General features: G+C 41.9%; 1 protein-coding gene across 6 annotated transcripts in view; it reads right to left on the reverse strand.

Annotated features, from left to right (window-relative positions):
• Nucleotides 1–14,170, reverse strand: part of TMC6 (transmembrane channel like 6) — a 33,730-nt gene that overhangs the window by 9,390 nt on the left and 10,170 nt on the right. For all 6 annotated transcript variants that reach the window (XM_087922978.1, XM_087922982.1, XM_087922977.1 and 3 more), the window contains 10 exons: nt 14,006–14,164; nt 12,445–12,550; nt 12,190–12,283; nt 10,933–11,187; nt 8,452–8,645; nt 7,411–7,555; nt 5,830–5,982; nt 4,167–4,339; nt 3,571–3,652; nt 1,411–1,508 (listed from right to left, as the gene is read on the reverse strand). In XM_087922978.1, the coding sequence (XP_087779104.1) occupies nt 1,411–1,508; nt 3,571–3,652; nt 4,167–4,339; nt 5,830–5,982; nt 7,411–7,555; nt 8,452–8,645; nt 10,933–11,187; nt 12,190–12,283; nt 12,445–12,550; nt 14,006–14,164 (1,459 nt within the window). The remainder of the gene's footprint in view (nt 1–1,410; nt 1,509–3,570; nt 3,653–4,166; nt 4,340–5,829; nt 5,983–7,410; nt 7,556–8,451; nt 8,646–10,932; nt 11,188–12,189; nt 12,284–12,444; nt 12,551–14,005; nt 14,165–14,170) is intronic.

Raw genomic sequence — 14,170 nt, forward strand, 5'->3', positions numbered from 1 at the left:
CTACCCATTTGGGTTCACCTGGCATTTGTGGTCCTATCCTTCTGATGCTGTAAAGCAAGGGAAAGTAGAAGTAAAATTGTAACCACTGTCACGTGATTTTTTTTTTACCGTTTTACTTAATGACCAAGTTGTTGGTCCCGATTGTGGTAATTAAACAAGAACTACCTGTATCAACTTTTTCTTCCCATTGCAATAAAGGATAAATCTCTTGCTTATTTTTAATGCCTGAAGATAGCATCCTATGCTCTTTCACAGCTACGTATCCTATATCCTTAATCTTATTCACAAACATGCATAACCAGAGTGGTACAGGCAGTCTTTGACTTAATCATCATTTGTTTAGGCACCATTTGAAGTTACAACGGCACTGAAAAAAGTGGCTTATGACCAGTTTTCACACTTACGACTGTTGGAGCATCCCCAGAGTCACATGATCCAAATTTGCCTGCTTGGTAATCGGCATGCCTGCATGGTAGCTGCACTGTCCCCCCAGGGTCACGTGATCCCCATTGTCAACCTTCCCAGTTGGTTTCCGATAAGTAAAATTAAGGTGGAAGCCAGATTCGCTTAACAACAGCAGGATTCACAAATGTCTTGCTTAGCAAGCGAAATTTTGGCTCAATTGCAGTTGTTAAGTTGAGACTACCTGGACTGCATATTTCTTTTATTATCTGTGTATTAAGATTTATGCATTTGTCATGCCCTTAGTAGAGTCAGAGTCCGAGGGAGAGGAGAAACAACCGACAGGGAGGGGAGGTGTGGCTCCGGAGGTTGTGGAGAAGGCTGGGGAAGGGCAGAGGCCAGCTGGGCAGTCAGAGGAAGAACCAGGGCCATCCCCTCTTCATCCTAGGACATACAGGGAGGAACAGAGAAGGAAACAACTTGGCTTATGAGAGAGGAAGTGGCCATGATTCCCCTCATTGGTTGTAGCTAGGGAGAATGGTATATAAGGGAGATGGTTATAACACAGGATTGCCAGAAGCAAAGCGTGTTTTATTTTGGGCTGAAGTTATCTTGATTGGCGTCCTTCCAACAGACTGTGCCTTGTTATTTCCTTGAAGTTGGTAATTACTTATCCTGGTCTGCTGTGGAATTTCCTTCATTGTAGTTTGTTTTGGTTTTTTTTTATTTCACCTCTATCTGCTCACTAAGTTTGGACTGTATTGTTTTCTTTTAAAGACTATTTTTGAGTAAGTTTTATCTCCAACTGAGAATTATTGAACAGTGGGGCCAAGTTGAAGGCATTAAAGGACATTTATTTACGTTTTGGATTTTATTACATTTGTGTTACATTCCAGGTCATCACAGTATGTATGTTGTCTACATTAAATAAGTACGTGCCCCACCACTTGATAGAATCAGGTGGAGAACACCTGATTGCATCCACATTATCTCCATTATAATTATTACCTCCATATCAGCTCTCCAAAGATGACATCCAGGAGAATGAAAATCAAATCCATAATCATCAAACGGTACAGCTCCTGCCCCACAAAGGTTTCCCAGCACTGTGGAAAGGTAAGCACCATTTGCATCAGAGCAGGCAGGTGAGCTTCTCTCCATTCAGCCTTCCCTACCACCTTTATGGAAGTCAAATGAACACCAAATAGCAGGCTAAACCAAACTCTCAAAGATGTAGTGCTCAGTTCTTTGATACCTGGTTACTCCTGGAGGAAGCTAACAATGCTTAATGTAGGATCTCTTTCAACATCTAGTGACTGTAGTCCTTCAGGCCAAAGTCCCACCATTCTATAAAACTCACAGCTTATTTGGAGCAGAAACTACCTTTTGAACAGAACAAAGCTTGAAGGTGCTTCTGGGTTCCCACAAAAAGAAGTGAATCATAATAGATCTTAAGGAGCTGTCCCTTTATGTTCTTTGTCTGTGTCATCTTGGCTTGCATTTAGGAGCAAGCTGCTGAGTTCATAAGAGAAGGGAACATTAAAAAGGCCTGGGCCAGAGTTTTGATTCAAAAGGAAGAGACTGAGGAGCCTATAATACAAACGAAAAGGCAGGGAAGCCCACTGTAACTTGGAATGTACTGCAACCATACATCTGCAAAAATAGCAGAAGGCATCCACGAACACCAACTGCAGTCCGAAGACATGATGGACATTCTTTAATTTCACAACATATAGACAGATATAACCATAGTTTCAATTGGGAAAATGTGGCAATCCTAGATCAGGCTAAATCCAAAAATGCCAGGGAATTTCTAGAAGCCTGGTCCTCTGGACAAATCAACCATAATAGGCACATAGACATTAACAGCATCTACAGACTATGTAAAAGAGATAATCAACCAGCTCAAAAGAGAACAAAAAGACTCCAGTCCCTCTCCACCAGTAATCAGCATTCGGGTCAGCACAGATTAACTCCAAGGTTAACTTCAGAGCAACAATCAACAAACTGCCAAAGAGCCATCAGTAAACAGCCCGATCAAAGAATCTCTAAGACTGCCCCCACCCACACAGACAGACAAGACTCCAGAATATAGACTGACAAGAAACAGCACTCCTTACTAGCATTGATAGTGTTACCTAGTTAGGGTAATGAAACGTCTGCAAGAAACAAGCGAACTCAGGGAACACCAAGGATCCCTCAGATGGGAAGGCTCAGTGGCAACACTAGACCAGCGGATATCTATTAATACAGCACTTACAATTTAACTGTCCTCTTAACTGCGATATCACAGGAATGCTCAGATACCTCTCCCTGGCATGCAAATCTTCACAAGCCTAGTAAAAAAGGACTTGAACCCCATGATGCAATGCTGAATCTTTCCAGGGCTCTGAGCCCATCAGCTTCTCCCTTATCGGAAGCATTGCACTCACCAAGCCTATCAGAGCCATCCCTCCCTGCCATGCGGAAAGAATTTTATCGGCTTGGGAAGAAATGTCTTGCCTTGGAAAGAGCAGGCACTCCTTTTGGAACACTGTACTAGTGAATCTGGGTTGTAGTCTAAAGCTCAAAGAGTTTTTCCTCCGTAAAAAGGAAGCATAATTTAGTTTAATAATACTACAGAATTGGCTGTATTAAAGATGGGTGTTTGGCAATCTCCCAATCTCTTTGTTACTCTCTCCAGATGCACTGCAAATTTGGGAAGCCTGATTACCAAAAACTAACACGGAAACACGGAAAATTGTATTCTCGATTCCCAGATAAGCTTAGCCAAGTTTTAACAAAAAGTGCCCACAAAGAAAAAGGAACCGTCTGCTCCTTCCCATATTGGGGGTGTGTGTGCTTGCTCATTTCATATCCTCAACCCACTCACCACAGCCTATGACCCAAGAGAAAAGCCACACTTAGTCTGGATGACCAGCCTTATTCAATGGGAAAAGCTACTCACTGCAGAACTCCTTCACGTTCTAAGGGCCCTTTCTCTCTTCATAACTGGCAGTCACGGGTTGTCATTCTGGCATAACGCACACTGGATTGACCAAGAGAAAAGCTCCTTTGTTCTTTAACCCCTAAAACCATTGATTCGTGGTTGAACCGGAGGGGCAGAGCCACTAACCCTTTTTGAACCATTCCAGGAACAGTCTCGAATTACTTCAGATCTGCACTGACCTGAATCTCTGAAGACGTCACTTTCCAACTTAGCCAACGGTAGGACAGCAGGCCCAAGATGACCATTTTGAGAATTAAATTCCTGGGGGGAAAGAAACAGAAGCATTGCCTAAGAAAAAGTTTACTTTCAGATCACAGGAATCATCATCGGGTATTCTCTCACCCTACTTCTCTAGCCTCCTTCCAGCTGACACCTGGAGCAAGGAAGACCTCTTTTATCCTGCACTTGTGCAAGGAGGCCAAATGTGAACAGAACAAGAAGAAGGAAGCAGATTGAGCCCCAAGTGCCTCCTCTTTTCTAGCTACACAGTAAAAACAAAGGTACAAAGGGCTCTTTCTATTACAAAATTATGTATACCATGATTTAGCTCACTTCTGCCTCTTGTCGTATCACATGCTTCTGACTGGACTGCACAGATTGTTTTATGGGGAATGAAAAAGAAAGGCACTGAGGGCTGAGCTTTTCCTGGGTAATGCTGCTGGTGAAAATGGGCTTTTAATTCCCTTTTATAAACAATTAGATTAATAATATTGCAACAATGGGATGCAGTTGAGCCCCGTCCACCCTGCATTTCAGCTGTGAGATTTTGTATTACCTGCTAATGGCAACGTACACCTTCAGGACTGGAGATTCCTGTTTCTCCCATGCAGCCAGGTAGTTGTACAAATACGGCATAAGCAAGTTAATGAGAGACACAACCAGAGGCAGGGCCAGGAGCAACAATTCTTTCCCAGCATGGCTGTTTTTCAAAAACTCTTCATGCAGAACCTGAGGAGGAAATCATTCACATGCATTTATATTCCACTTTTTCACTAGGAAACCAAGACAGCATAGAAAGAGCCCTCCCTGCTGCTATTATTCTTTATCTGCACCCCATCTTTATTATTTTTACAAATAACTCGAGGCAGCAAACATATGCAGCTCACCTTCTTCCTCCTATTTTCCCTACAAACAACCACCCTGTGAGGTGAGTTGGGCTGAGAGAGATTGATTGATCCAAGATCACCTAGATAGCGTTCATGGCTAAGGTGGGACTTGAACTCACAATCTCTTGCTTTCTAGCCTGGTGCGTTAACCATTAGACCAAGCTAGCTTTCCCACACCATACTGTAAGCCAATTGGGATAGGCTAAGGTGATTGGCTCTATGTCATGCAATGAGCTCCATGATTGAGCAGACTTTTGAGATATGGTTACCCTGGTCCATGTCCAACATCTTAATCAGTGCACTATGCTGCCTGGCTACTCGATGCCTTACATGCCCAAAGAATGCATGAAACCACCAGGAAAATGTCCACATTCAGTACAAATGGAACTGTCAATATGGAACATGGAGATTTCCCCTCAAATGGAACTTTTGCTCAAATCCCTGTAGACAAGTTGGGCTGTAATTAGTTAGCAGAGTATGTGCAATAATTCCATGCTGACTGAAGAACTACTGATTATTTGATACAGTCATCTTAGAAAAGGAGCTTCTTTCACTGCAGTTGAGATGGCTGATGGTAGCTCAATGCTCTCGGCCCCAATTATGTTTCTGTTGAAACTAAGAGTTTAATTTCATCCGCAAGAATTGTTATTTTATAGAAGCCAGGTATAACCACAGTGTGTTTGTTCTCTATAGTTACAACTCCCATCAGCCAAAGCAAGCATGAAATGTTGGCTGAGGACGATGGGAACAAGAAAACAATATGCCTGGAGAATGCAACGTCAGGAAAGATCACTCTATTACAACCCTGACCTATGCTCTATTACATGCATTTATTTTCTTCATTAATGCATAAATTACATTTTAATCTGTCCAATAATAGCTTTCCGACCATGAACATTGTTGTTAATTTTTTTTCTTCAGTTCAATTGTGTCTTATTTTCAGAGATTGCCTGGACAAGTCTGTGCAGATTATTATTATTATTATTATTATTATTATTATTATTATTATTATTATTATTATTATTTTGGGGAGTGGAGTTTTTGTGATAGGTGCTTATGGCAATATGTACTGTAAATGCATGAATTCAGCACTTACTGCTATTGGTATAAGTGTCCTGAGCAGTGGCATCTCCCAGGAAGGATAAAAACAGGCAAGTCAGCATTTGCAGCTATGCAACTGAATTCCTGCCCCTTTGTATGTGCCTGCTGCAACCGCCATCTTGCCTGTTTTGACTTCCCTTTCTCAGAGGCTGCAGAAAATGACCTCATTCTCATGAATCTCTCCCAGGAAGCAGGAGCAGGTATCTGAACAGGGAACCATATACCACATACCTTGTGTACGTATTCAGAAAAGTAATGTATACCAACGGCAGTGCCTGCAACAGTGCTCAGGGATACAGTCCAGGCCACCAGCAAGATTACGAGTTCCTGCAGTTTCTTAGAAAAGCTTAAACAGGATTCCAGCCTCTGCTCAGCCAGACACTCCTGAAAAAAAGAGAGAAGAAAAACAGGATGCATGTACAGAGAGAGTGTGGGCGGGGGGAGAGAGAGAAGTGGGGAAGAGAGCTCAGTTTATGATTAAAAGGGATTAAGCACGTGACTCAATCATGAAAGTATAACAGTACAATTATGTCTTAAACATAAGAAGATTCTCAATGAATGAGAAGTCAGCATTGATTTTTCGTAAAGGAAATCTCTGGAGAGGGACTAGAGCTTCAAAAGTGAACTGTGGGCTTTAAGTGGGAATGTGTTGCAAACAAAAATGAGCAATTACAGGAAAAGACAAGCTTCAGGAGAATTATATTGAAACCTCCAGGGAATGTAACGTCTTACCTTGGATGCAATCTACATTTCTCTATTAATGCTCAGTACTACGACTCTGAGAAGGCTTTGCCCACTGAGTATGAATAAGCCAGGTTTCCTATTCTGCCCATGTCCTCTCTGTTGCTAAACAGACAGGATGGGAAATTTTTGTTGTTGCTGTTGTTGGTATGAAGATCAAATTTCCACGCAGTATAATCTAGTCAGTGACATATCACTAGCAGTTGCACCCTTCTCCCCTACTTGACCTGCCAAGTAAGGGGCAGATAGCTTCTTGCCAAAGGACTGATCTGACTGCTTGCAGAGGCCAAAAGCTGCAAATTTCTCTCTCTGCCTACAGTTTCAGAATGAAGAGGCACATACAAGCCGCTCTGCTTTTCTCTTGTCCCCCCTGTAAAAGGCACTAAGCATATTTATTTCTTGCAGATAGAATTCCTTTATCCTCACTGTAGTTGAGACAGGGAATGTCATAGGTCAGGAGTGTCCAACCTTGGCAACTTTAAGACTTGTGGACTTCAACTCCCAGCAAAGCTGGCTGAGGAATTCTGGGAGTTGAAGTCCACAAGTCTTAAAGTTGCCAAGGTTGGACACCCCTGTCATAGGTTCAGGGCAGTAGGTTTGATTCTTGTTCAGTAAAATGCCCTGTATTATGAAGGGCAATAAACATTTTTGGCACCACACAGGATGGTACTATTGCTAGCATGGTTGAGGTAGTTAGCCATAAAAGAAAGAAGAAAATAGCTCAAGCATCCAATTAGATTAGAACTTAACTTGAAACACTGTAAGCGTTCAGCCAAAGGGTATAATGGGAAGTTTGGGATTACTCCTCTTCCTTTGCACACGAGGGCTGTAGCAACAGGCAGGATGGCAGGCTGAATTGATAGCTAACCTACTTGCAGAAACTTTGGTGAAAATGAAGATTTGGGTGTATTCAGCATTAAAAGACACTGCACCCTATCTTTCAAATGTACTCTCAAATAAATCTCTGATGTCTCATTTCTATTCTCTGTTTCACTAACCCTGGAGATTTTATTTCCCAGTTAATTTAGTTCTTCCATTTTCACAGACTGCACAGCTCTGTTCAGCACTTACCTTCAGATGGGTGCGAATGTTCTCACTCTGGAGTTGGACTGAGCGTTTCTGAATCACCTTGTAATCCCAGGAACAGAAGACTTTGACTGCCAGGTTACTTGATGCACTGCCTACACGGTAACTTTCCCCAAAGGAGTGAGACACACTATGAGGAGGGGGGGGGGGAAAGCCATCAGTATCTGCTGGTTAGACAAGCATCAATTTTAAACTGTTCTCCAAGGAAGAGCCTTTGTGGTCACTCAAACATGGAATTAACTGTCTGGTGGAAAGACTGGCAGGGCTATAGGCAAATTTCACTGTATTTAATAGGCAGGTATGCCTATGTAAGATTGTAGTAAGCTTAATATTATAAATTTGAGTAATTGCCTGAGGCAAGATTGCTAAGAACATTGGAAAAGCTATAATAGGAATATTGTTACCTATTCCTGTAACAGAAATGTTAAAGTATTTGATATCAATTTCTTGGGGGAAAAAATGGCATTTTGAAAATGATGAATATCAAGTTATTTAATTATTTAAACCCTGTTTTAAATGATCACATTAATAAGTCTGAAATTGTTTTGAAACAATCGACAATATTTATGTTCAAATAATGTAGGTGTAAATTACATAAGATTTGCAAATATAATCCTAGGTTGTAGAAATAAGATCCCTCACAAATTCAGTGAGGCTAATTTCTGAGAAACCATTTCTTTTATTTTCTTAGTGGCAATCCTAGATATCAGTCTGATTCCACTAAGCTGTCCCACAATCCTTTGCTCTTGGTCCAGATGGGCAGGGCTCTTGAAATGCAAAAGTCTGGGTAGAGCAGCAGAGCTTCCTCTCCCTGGTGCTGAGAATCACAGCCAAGAAAAATAAATATGGATAGGTAGGAGGAAACCACCTGGGGTAATGATGAAAGTCATGTTTATTTAAATCCTACCTGAAAGGGATGCAAGTACACATTAAATGCATTTAGGAAGGCGAGTCTTATCCCAGGCAGAAAAGAAAGGATCAGCTGGGCTCTTATGCAAAGGGAAGATAGTAGGCATCTCATCTCACCTGTAGATCAAGAGAAAGCAGATTCCAAAGAAGGCGCTTCCAGTAACAAAGAGGTAAGCCAAAGGCATATTGTAGGACATCTGGCTATGCGTGTGTTGCCTGTAATGGGTGCTATTAGCCTCAGAAGCATCAGGGGCATTCAGTGTGAAATTACTGTAGTAACCATAATACATCAGAGTGTGACTGAAGTAGCCCTGTGAAGAAAATACATTATTGTCAATCCTTTGGATCCTTTGGAGGGTTATCCTTTCCTGAAGATGGCCCTGGCTGAAACCATACTGAAATATTTCACTCTTTATTAAAATCACAGCCACAGATTATTCATGGAAATGGTCTTACAGAGATGCCAACATCACATAGAAGTAACTATACCCCTTGGGCTATTCCAAACACTTCAGGTAGTCCTCGAGTTACAAATGTACAGACAGGAGGTTATACAACTTGCCTTGTGGTGTAACTGGAACAATCTGGAACTGAACACACTCAAAACCGTAGAAATGGTGGTAGACTTTAGAAGAAACCCTCCCATACTACCACCTCTTACAATACTAAACAACACAGTATCAACAGTAGAGACCTTCAAATTTCTAGGTTCTACTATATTACATGACCTACAATGGACACCTAACATCAAAAACATCATCAAAAAAGCACAACAAAGAATGTTCTTTCTGCGCCAACTCAGAAAGCTCAAACTGCCCAAGAAGCTGCTGATACAGTTCTACAGAGGAATTACTGAGTCTATCATCTGCACCTCTATAACTTGGTTCTGCAACCCAACAGAACAGACACAGACTTCGAGGATAATTAGGACTGCAGAAAAAACAATTACTACCCACCTGCCTTCAACTGAGGACCTGTATACTGCACGAGTCAAAAAGAGGGCTGTGAAAATATTTACAGTCCCCTCACATCCCAGACATAAATTGTTTCAACTCCTTCCCTCAAAACGACGCTATAGAGCACTGCACACCAGAACAACTAGACACAAGAACAGTTTTTCCCAAAAGCTATCACTCTGCTAAACAAATAATTCCCTCAACACTGTTCAACTATTTACAAAGTGTCCACAACTATTACTGTTAATCTTCTCATCACTCCTTATCACCCATCCCCTCCCACTTGTGATTGTAGGACTGTAACTTTGTCGCTTGTATCCTTATGATTTATATTGACTGTTACCTAGTATGATTTGATTGTTGATTGTACTCTATGACTATCATTAAGTGTTGTATGTTATGATTCTTGATTCTTAATGAATGTACCTTTTCTTTATGTATACTAAGAGTATTTACACCAAATTCCTTGTGTCTCCAATCACACTTGGTCAATAAGGTATTCTATTCTATTCTATTCTACACTACTCTACTCTACTCTACTCTACTCTACTCTACTCTACTCTACGTAATGGAGCCCATTCTATTCATAACCCGAGGATTCATGGGAGTGAATCACATACCTTGAAAGGGATCACTCCCTCCTTTCGGACGCACATTTGTTAATCAAATGCAAGCCTCGTTAAGTGCACATGAGGGTGCAGAAGGCAGGGGGGGTAGTGATGGAACAGGCTGCCTGACTAAGACTACCCAAGGCCTCCCCGAACCCTTGAAATATCTCATGCTCCCCACAATTGTTTTCCCCCCACCCAAACTGCCACACTGGGTCTCTTATAATGCGAAGATCTAGTAAACAAGTCTCCTCTCCAGGCTCTCAGCTGTGTGCACCCCTCTGCAGCTCCGTTTGAGCCTCCGCAGGTCTCCTCTGCCACTTTCCAGGCTGAAATGGAGCTTCGGAGGGGCCCCTCCGAGCCTTTATTTTGGCCTGCAACATGCTGGATGAGACCTCCAGAGGTCTCCATTTCTGCCTGCAACATTCAGGACAAATGTTGCAGAGCCTCTGCAGTTGTTCATAAGGGCAAACAACTGCCGTGATGCTATAAGATTCATAGTTTCGGGACTTGTTTGTAAACACTAGGGAGCACTTATTGCGTAATTTCAAACATTCGCTAAGCATATGTTTGTAATCTGGGGATTTCCTGTATTCTTTTGTTTCTGGACAAGTTCACATTTCCAGAATATAGACTACAAGTAGAAGCACTAGTAGTGAACAGGTATCTATCAACCATCCAGACATGTTGTGACAGACTAAAAGTAAATAGGTGTGTAGTTCACTATGGCAATTTAATCTGTTAGATTGGCAAGCATAAGTTTGACTCTAGTAGAAGGTTATGGACTGAAAGTCAAAGGCAAAATTGATAGACACCAATAGCTTATATATTTCCCATTTTGTCTCATAGTGCAGGAATCAGGCTTTATCTGGATTTTTTAACTATCTTTTCATGGGCAAAGCAAACATTTCTGCTGCGCAATGGGATGGATTAGAGGAAAATATGTCATTATAAGTATTCACAACTGCTAGTGATACACTCTGTTGAGTAGTTCTATTAGTAAAGGAAAGCTATCGGATTTCAGGAATACTCACTGCTCCGGTTAAGAGTTCAGATCCTGTGAAAGCCACACTGTTGGGTATGGCAGAAGGGAAAGCAGCCTGCACAACAACTACAAAGACCAGCAGGATCAGGAACATAAAGAGATTGAAGAAGAGCAATGTCCTGAGGAATAGGAAATAGGAGAGGATGCTAGAGCCAAAGCGGCCACTGATCTCCTTGAGGGAATAATGCCAGGGCTGGAGAATAGGAATGAAGGACAGCAGATTGTACCAAAAATTCCGGAAGCCCTGCAAGAAAAATGGATACAGTAGAGTCAACTTCAGATGAAAACATGGCAGGAGGATGACTTGGGAGTAATTATCCAGTCCCTTTTATTTGACAGAAAATAATAGTATAGTCCAGGGGTGTCCAACCTTGGCAACTTTAAGACTTGTGGACTTCAACTCCCAGAATTCCTCAGCCAGCTGGCTGAGGAATTCTGGGAGTTGAAGTCCACAAGTCTTAAAGTTGCCAAGGTTGGACACCCCTGGTATAGTCCAACATGTATCAGAAACATGTCACCCCAGACGTCATTATGAGAAACTCTCTCAAGTCTTATTGTGCAGAAATAGGGATTGCAATTACCTTCTTGGAGGGAGCATCGCAAAAAATTAAATGTCTGAAACAACATTTAGCACAATGGAAAAGTGTGCTAATTGACTCTTTTTCAAGCCCAGAACACTATTAGCAAAAAACATTAAAATATGTGGAAAGAGAAGTCTTCCAGGAATTCAGATTGTAAAAGGAGTGCCATACTTCTTCTTCGCCTCCTTTTCGTGCTATAAAAATTGTTGCTGAACAGAAGGATTTGCATCCACTGGAGTGAAGAAACATCCCATGCCTCCAAGTAGGAATTATTTTTATTTGCCTGGCAAGTTATATTTCTTGGCAAGAAGACCACAGCAGCCCCTTTTCCTATTTTCCCAAAAGCTCTAGTCTATTTTTCTGAGCCCGTTTGAACCAAAAGCCACTTTTCCCATCCCGTTCACGAGAATTTGGCAAAACGCAACCCCCCTGCCTCATATTCAATGCGGTGACCTAGAAAGATCCTCCTCAAACTTGCTAATGCCTTCTTGATAAGTATATCAAGAGTTGACAAAAAGACCTTCCAGGGTACTTTCCCCAACTCTCTGAAGAGTCACACATTTCACAGAAAGACTCCAGTAAGTTTCCTTTCTCATAGTAGTCTCCTCCGAGTCTACTTATTTCTCACCTGCCACAATAAAAGTCAAGTGGGGTACATGGCTTACTATGAGGATGTGGTATTTAATCCAGCTGCAGTAAGACAAGCGACCCGTTGGCTTGGGTTTCCTCAAGGTGCCTGAATGCCCACTTGAATCCTGTCTGTAAGAGAGGTGGGGGGGGGAGGAGGGGAGGAGAGGGAGGAGGAGAAGTGAACTTAAAACATAGCAAAAGTTGTTTTGGGGAGGGAGAGCAGTGAGGTAGATTCTATTCTCCAAAAGCAGCTTAGGGCCAGAAGACTAACAAGGATTAAAGACACTCACCTGAGTCTGCGCTTCTCAGCCAAGCTTAGCGGCATCATCTGCAGCATGTGATTGCGTTGATGTACTGGCAGGTTCTGGAGTTCTTTGACCAGCAAAATATACTTGGCTATGGAAGAAGTGCAGAGGTGAGGTCAGAAGTCAAGCAGCCCAGCTGCATCTCCAGTGCAAACATTTGGATTACAGAAAAGAAAAAGGATGCTTTCCTTCCTCCACTTTTGATTAAAGGTAAAGGTAAAGGTTCCCCTTGCACATACATGCTAGTGATTTCCGGCTCTAGGGGGCGATGCTCATCTCCATTACAAAGCCGAAGAGCCAGCACTGTCCAAAGACGTCTCCGTGATCATGTGGCTGGCATGACTAAATGCCAAAGGCACACGGAACACTGTTGCCTTCTCACCAAAGTGGTCCCTATTTTTCTACTTGCATTTTTACATGCTTTCGAACTGCTAGGTTGGCAGAAGCTGGGACAAGTAACAGGAGTTCACTCCATTATGCAGTGCTAGGGATTTGAACCGCCAAACTGCTCAGCGTCTTAGCCACCACGTCCCCCACTTTTGATTAGGATCACCTTTTTTCTTTTAAAGGTACTGGAAAGTGAAAAAAGAAACGGACTTTCTCTATTAAAAGCAAACATATTGTGGCCTTTCATGGCAAAGCTGACCAAGAAAAGAACCCTGACACAGTCGTCTCTGCAGGTTAAATAAAGGAGCAAGGGTACTCTCAGTCTCAGGTCTTTTGGAAGTCTTTATTGTTCCATCTCTAACTGAGCAATATTATCATGGCCTCCCCCAAATCAAACTTGACTCTTCAGGACTTCATGAATACATTCCTAGTTTTCCTCTCCCTGAATACTTCCTAACTTCGCTCTCTAGCGTTTTCTCATCTAAGTACCTCCTTGGGTTTGGTAAAATCAGTCAAAGATGACCAGCTGCTCCATTGAGCTGGACATGTTGGAACTATTAAATATTTTATTTTATATTTTATTAAATATTGTAAATATTCTTTTCTTTTACGTACACTGAAAGCATTTGCACCAAGACAAATTCCTTGTGTGTCCAATCACACTTGGCCAATAAGGAATTCTATATTCTATTCTATTCTATTCTATTCTATTCTATTCTATTCTATTCTATTCTATTCTATTCTATTCTATTCATCACTATTTTGTGAGAAACACTGAGCAATTACAATGCCTGGATGGCTGGATTATATACTGAGAACAATCAAGATGATTTCTCTATGATAAAGAAGAGCTGTAGGATGCAGTGGTTAGAATGCAGTATTGCAGGCTAATTCTGCCAACTGCCAGAAGCTCGATCCTGACTGGCTCAAGGTTAACTCGGCTTTCCATCCCTCCGAGGTTGGTAAAATGAGGTAAGGTATGCTGACTCTGAAAACTGCTTAGAGATTGCTTTAAAGCACTGTGAAGTAATATATAAATCTAAGTGCTATTGTTATTGCTACTCATAATAACTGCACAATAACTTAAATATACACTTCTATTTTTCTTGCACTACTTTTCTGCTTAGCAGGCCTCTTCCTACCCTTTTAGTCAACTTACGGTCTTCTTCTCTGTAACTGGAATCCAACTCTAGAGATATCTGTCGAAAACTAGGCCGTGCAGAACGGGATACTTCCTGGAGGGGAGCACGGCTGCTCCGACGCCGTCGTCTGGCAGTGCGGTTGCAATACTGGGACAGGATGGCTCCTCTGCTGCGTCCTGCAA

The sequence above is a fragment of the Pseudonaja textilis genome, chromosome 2 (assembly GCF_049901715.1).
Source record: "Pseudonaja textilis isolate UNSWEBS1 chromosome 2, rPseTex1.2, whole genome shotgun sequence".
In the NCBI taxonomy this organism is placed as follows: domain Eukaryota; kingdom Metazoa; phylum Chordata; class Lepidosauria; order Squamata; family Elapidae; genus Pseudonaja; species Pseudonaja textilis.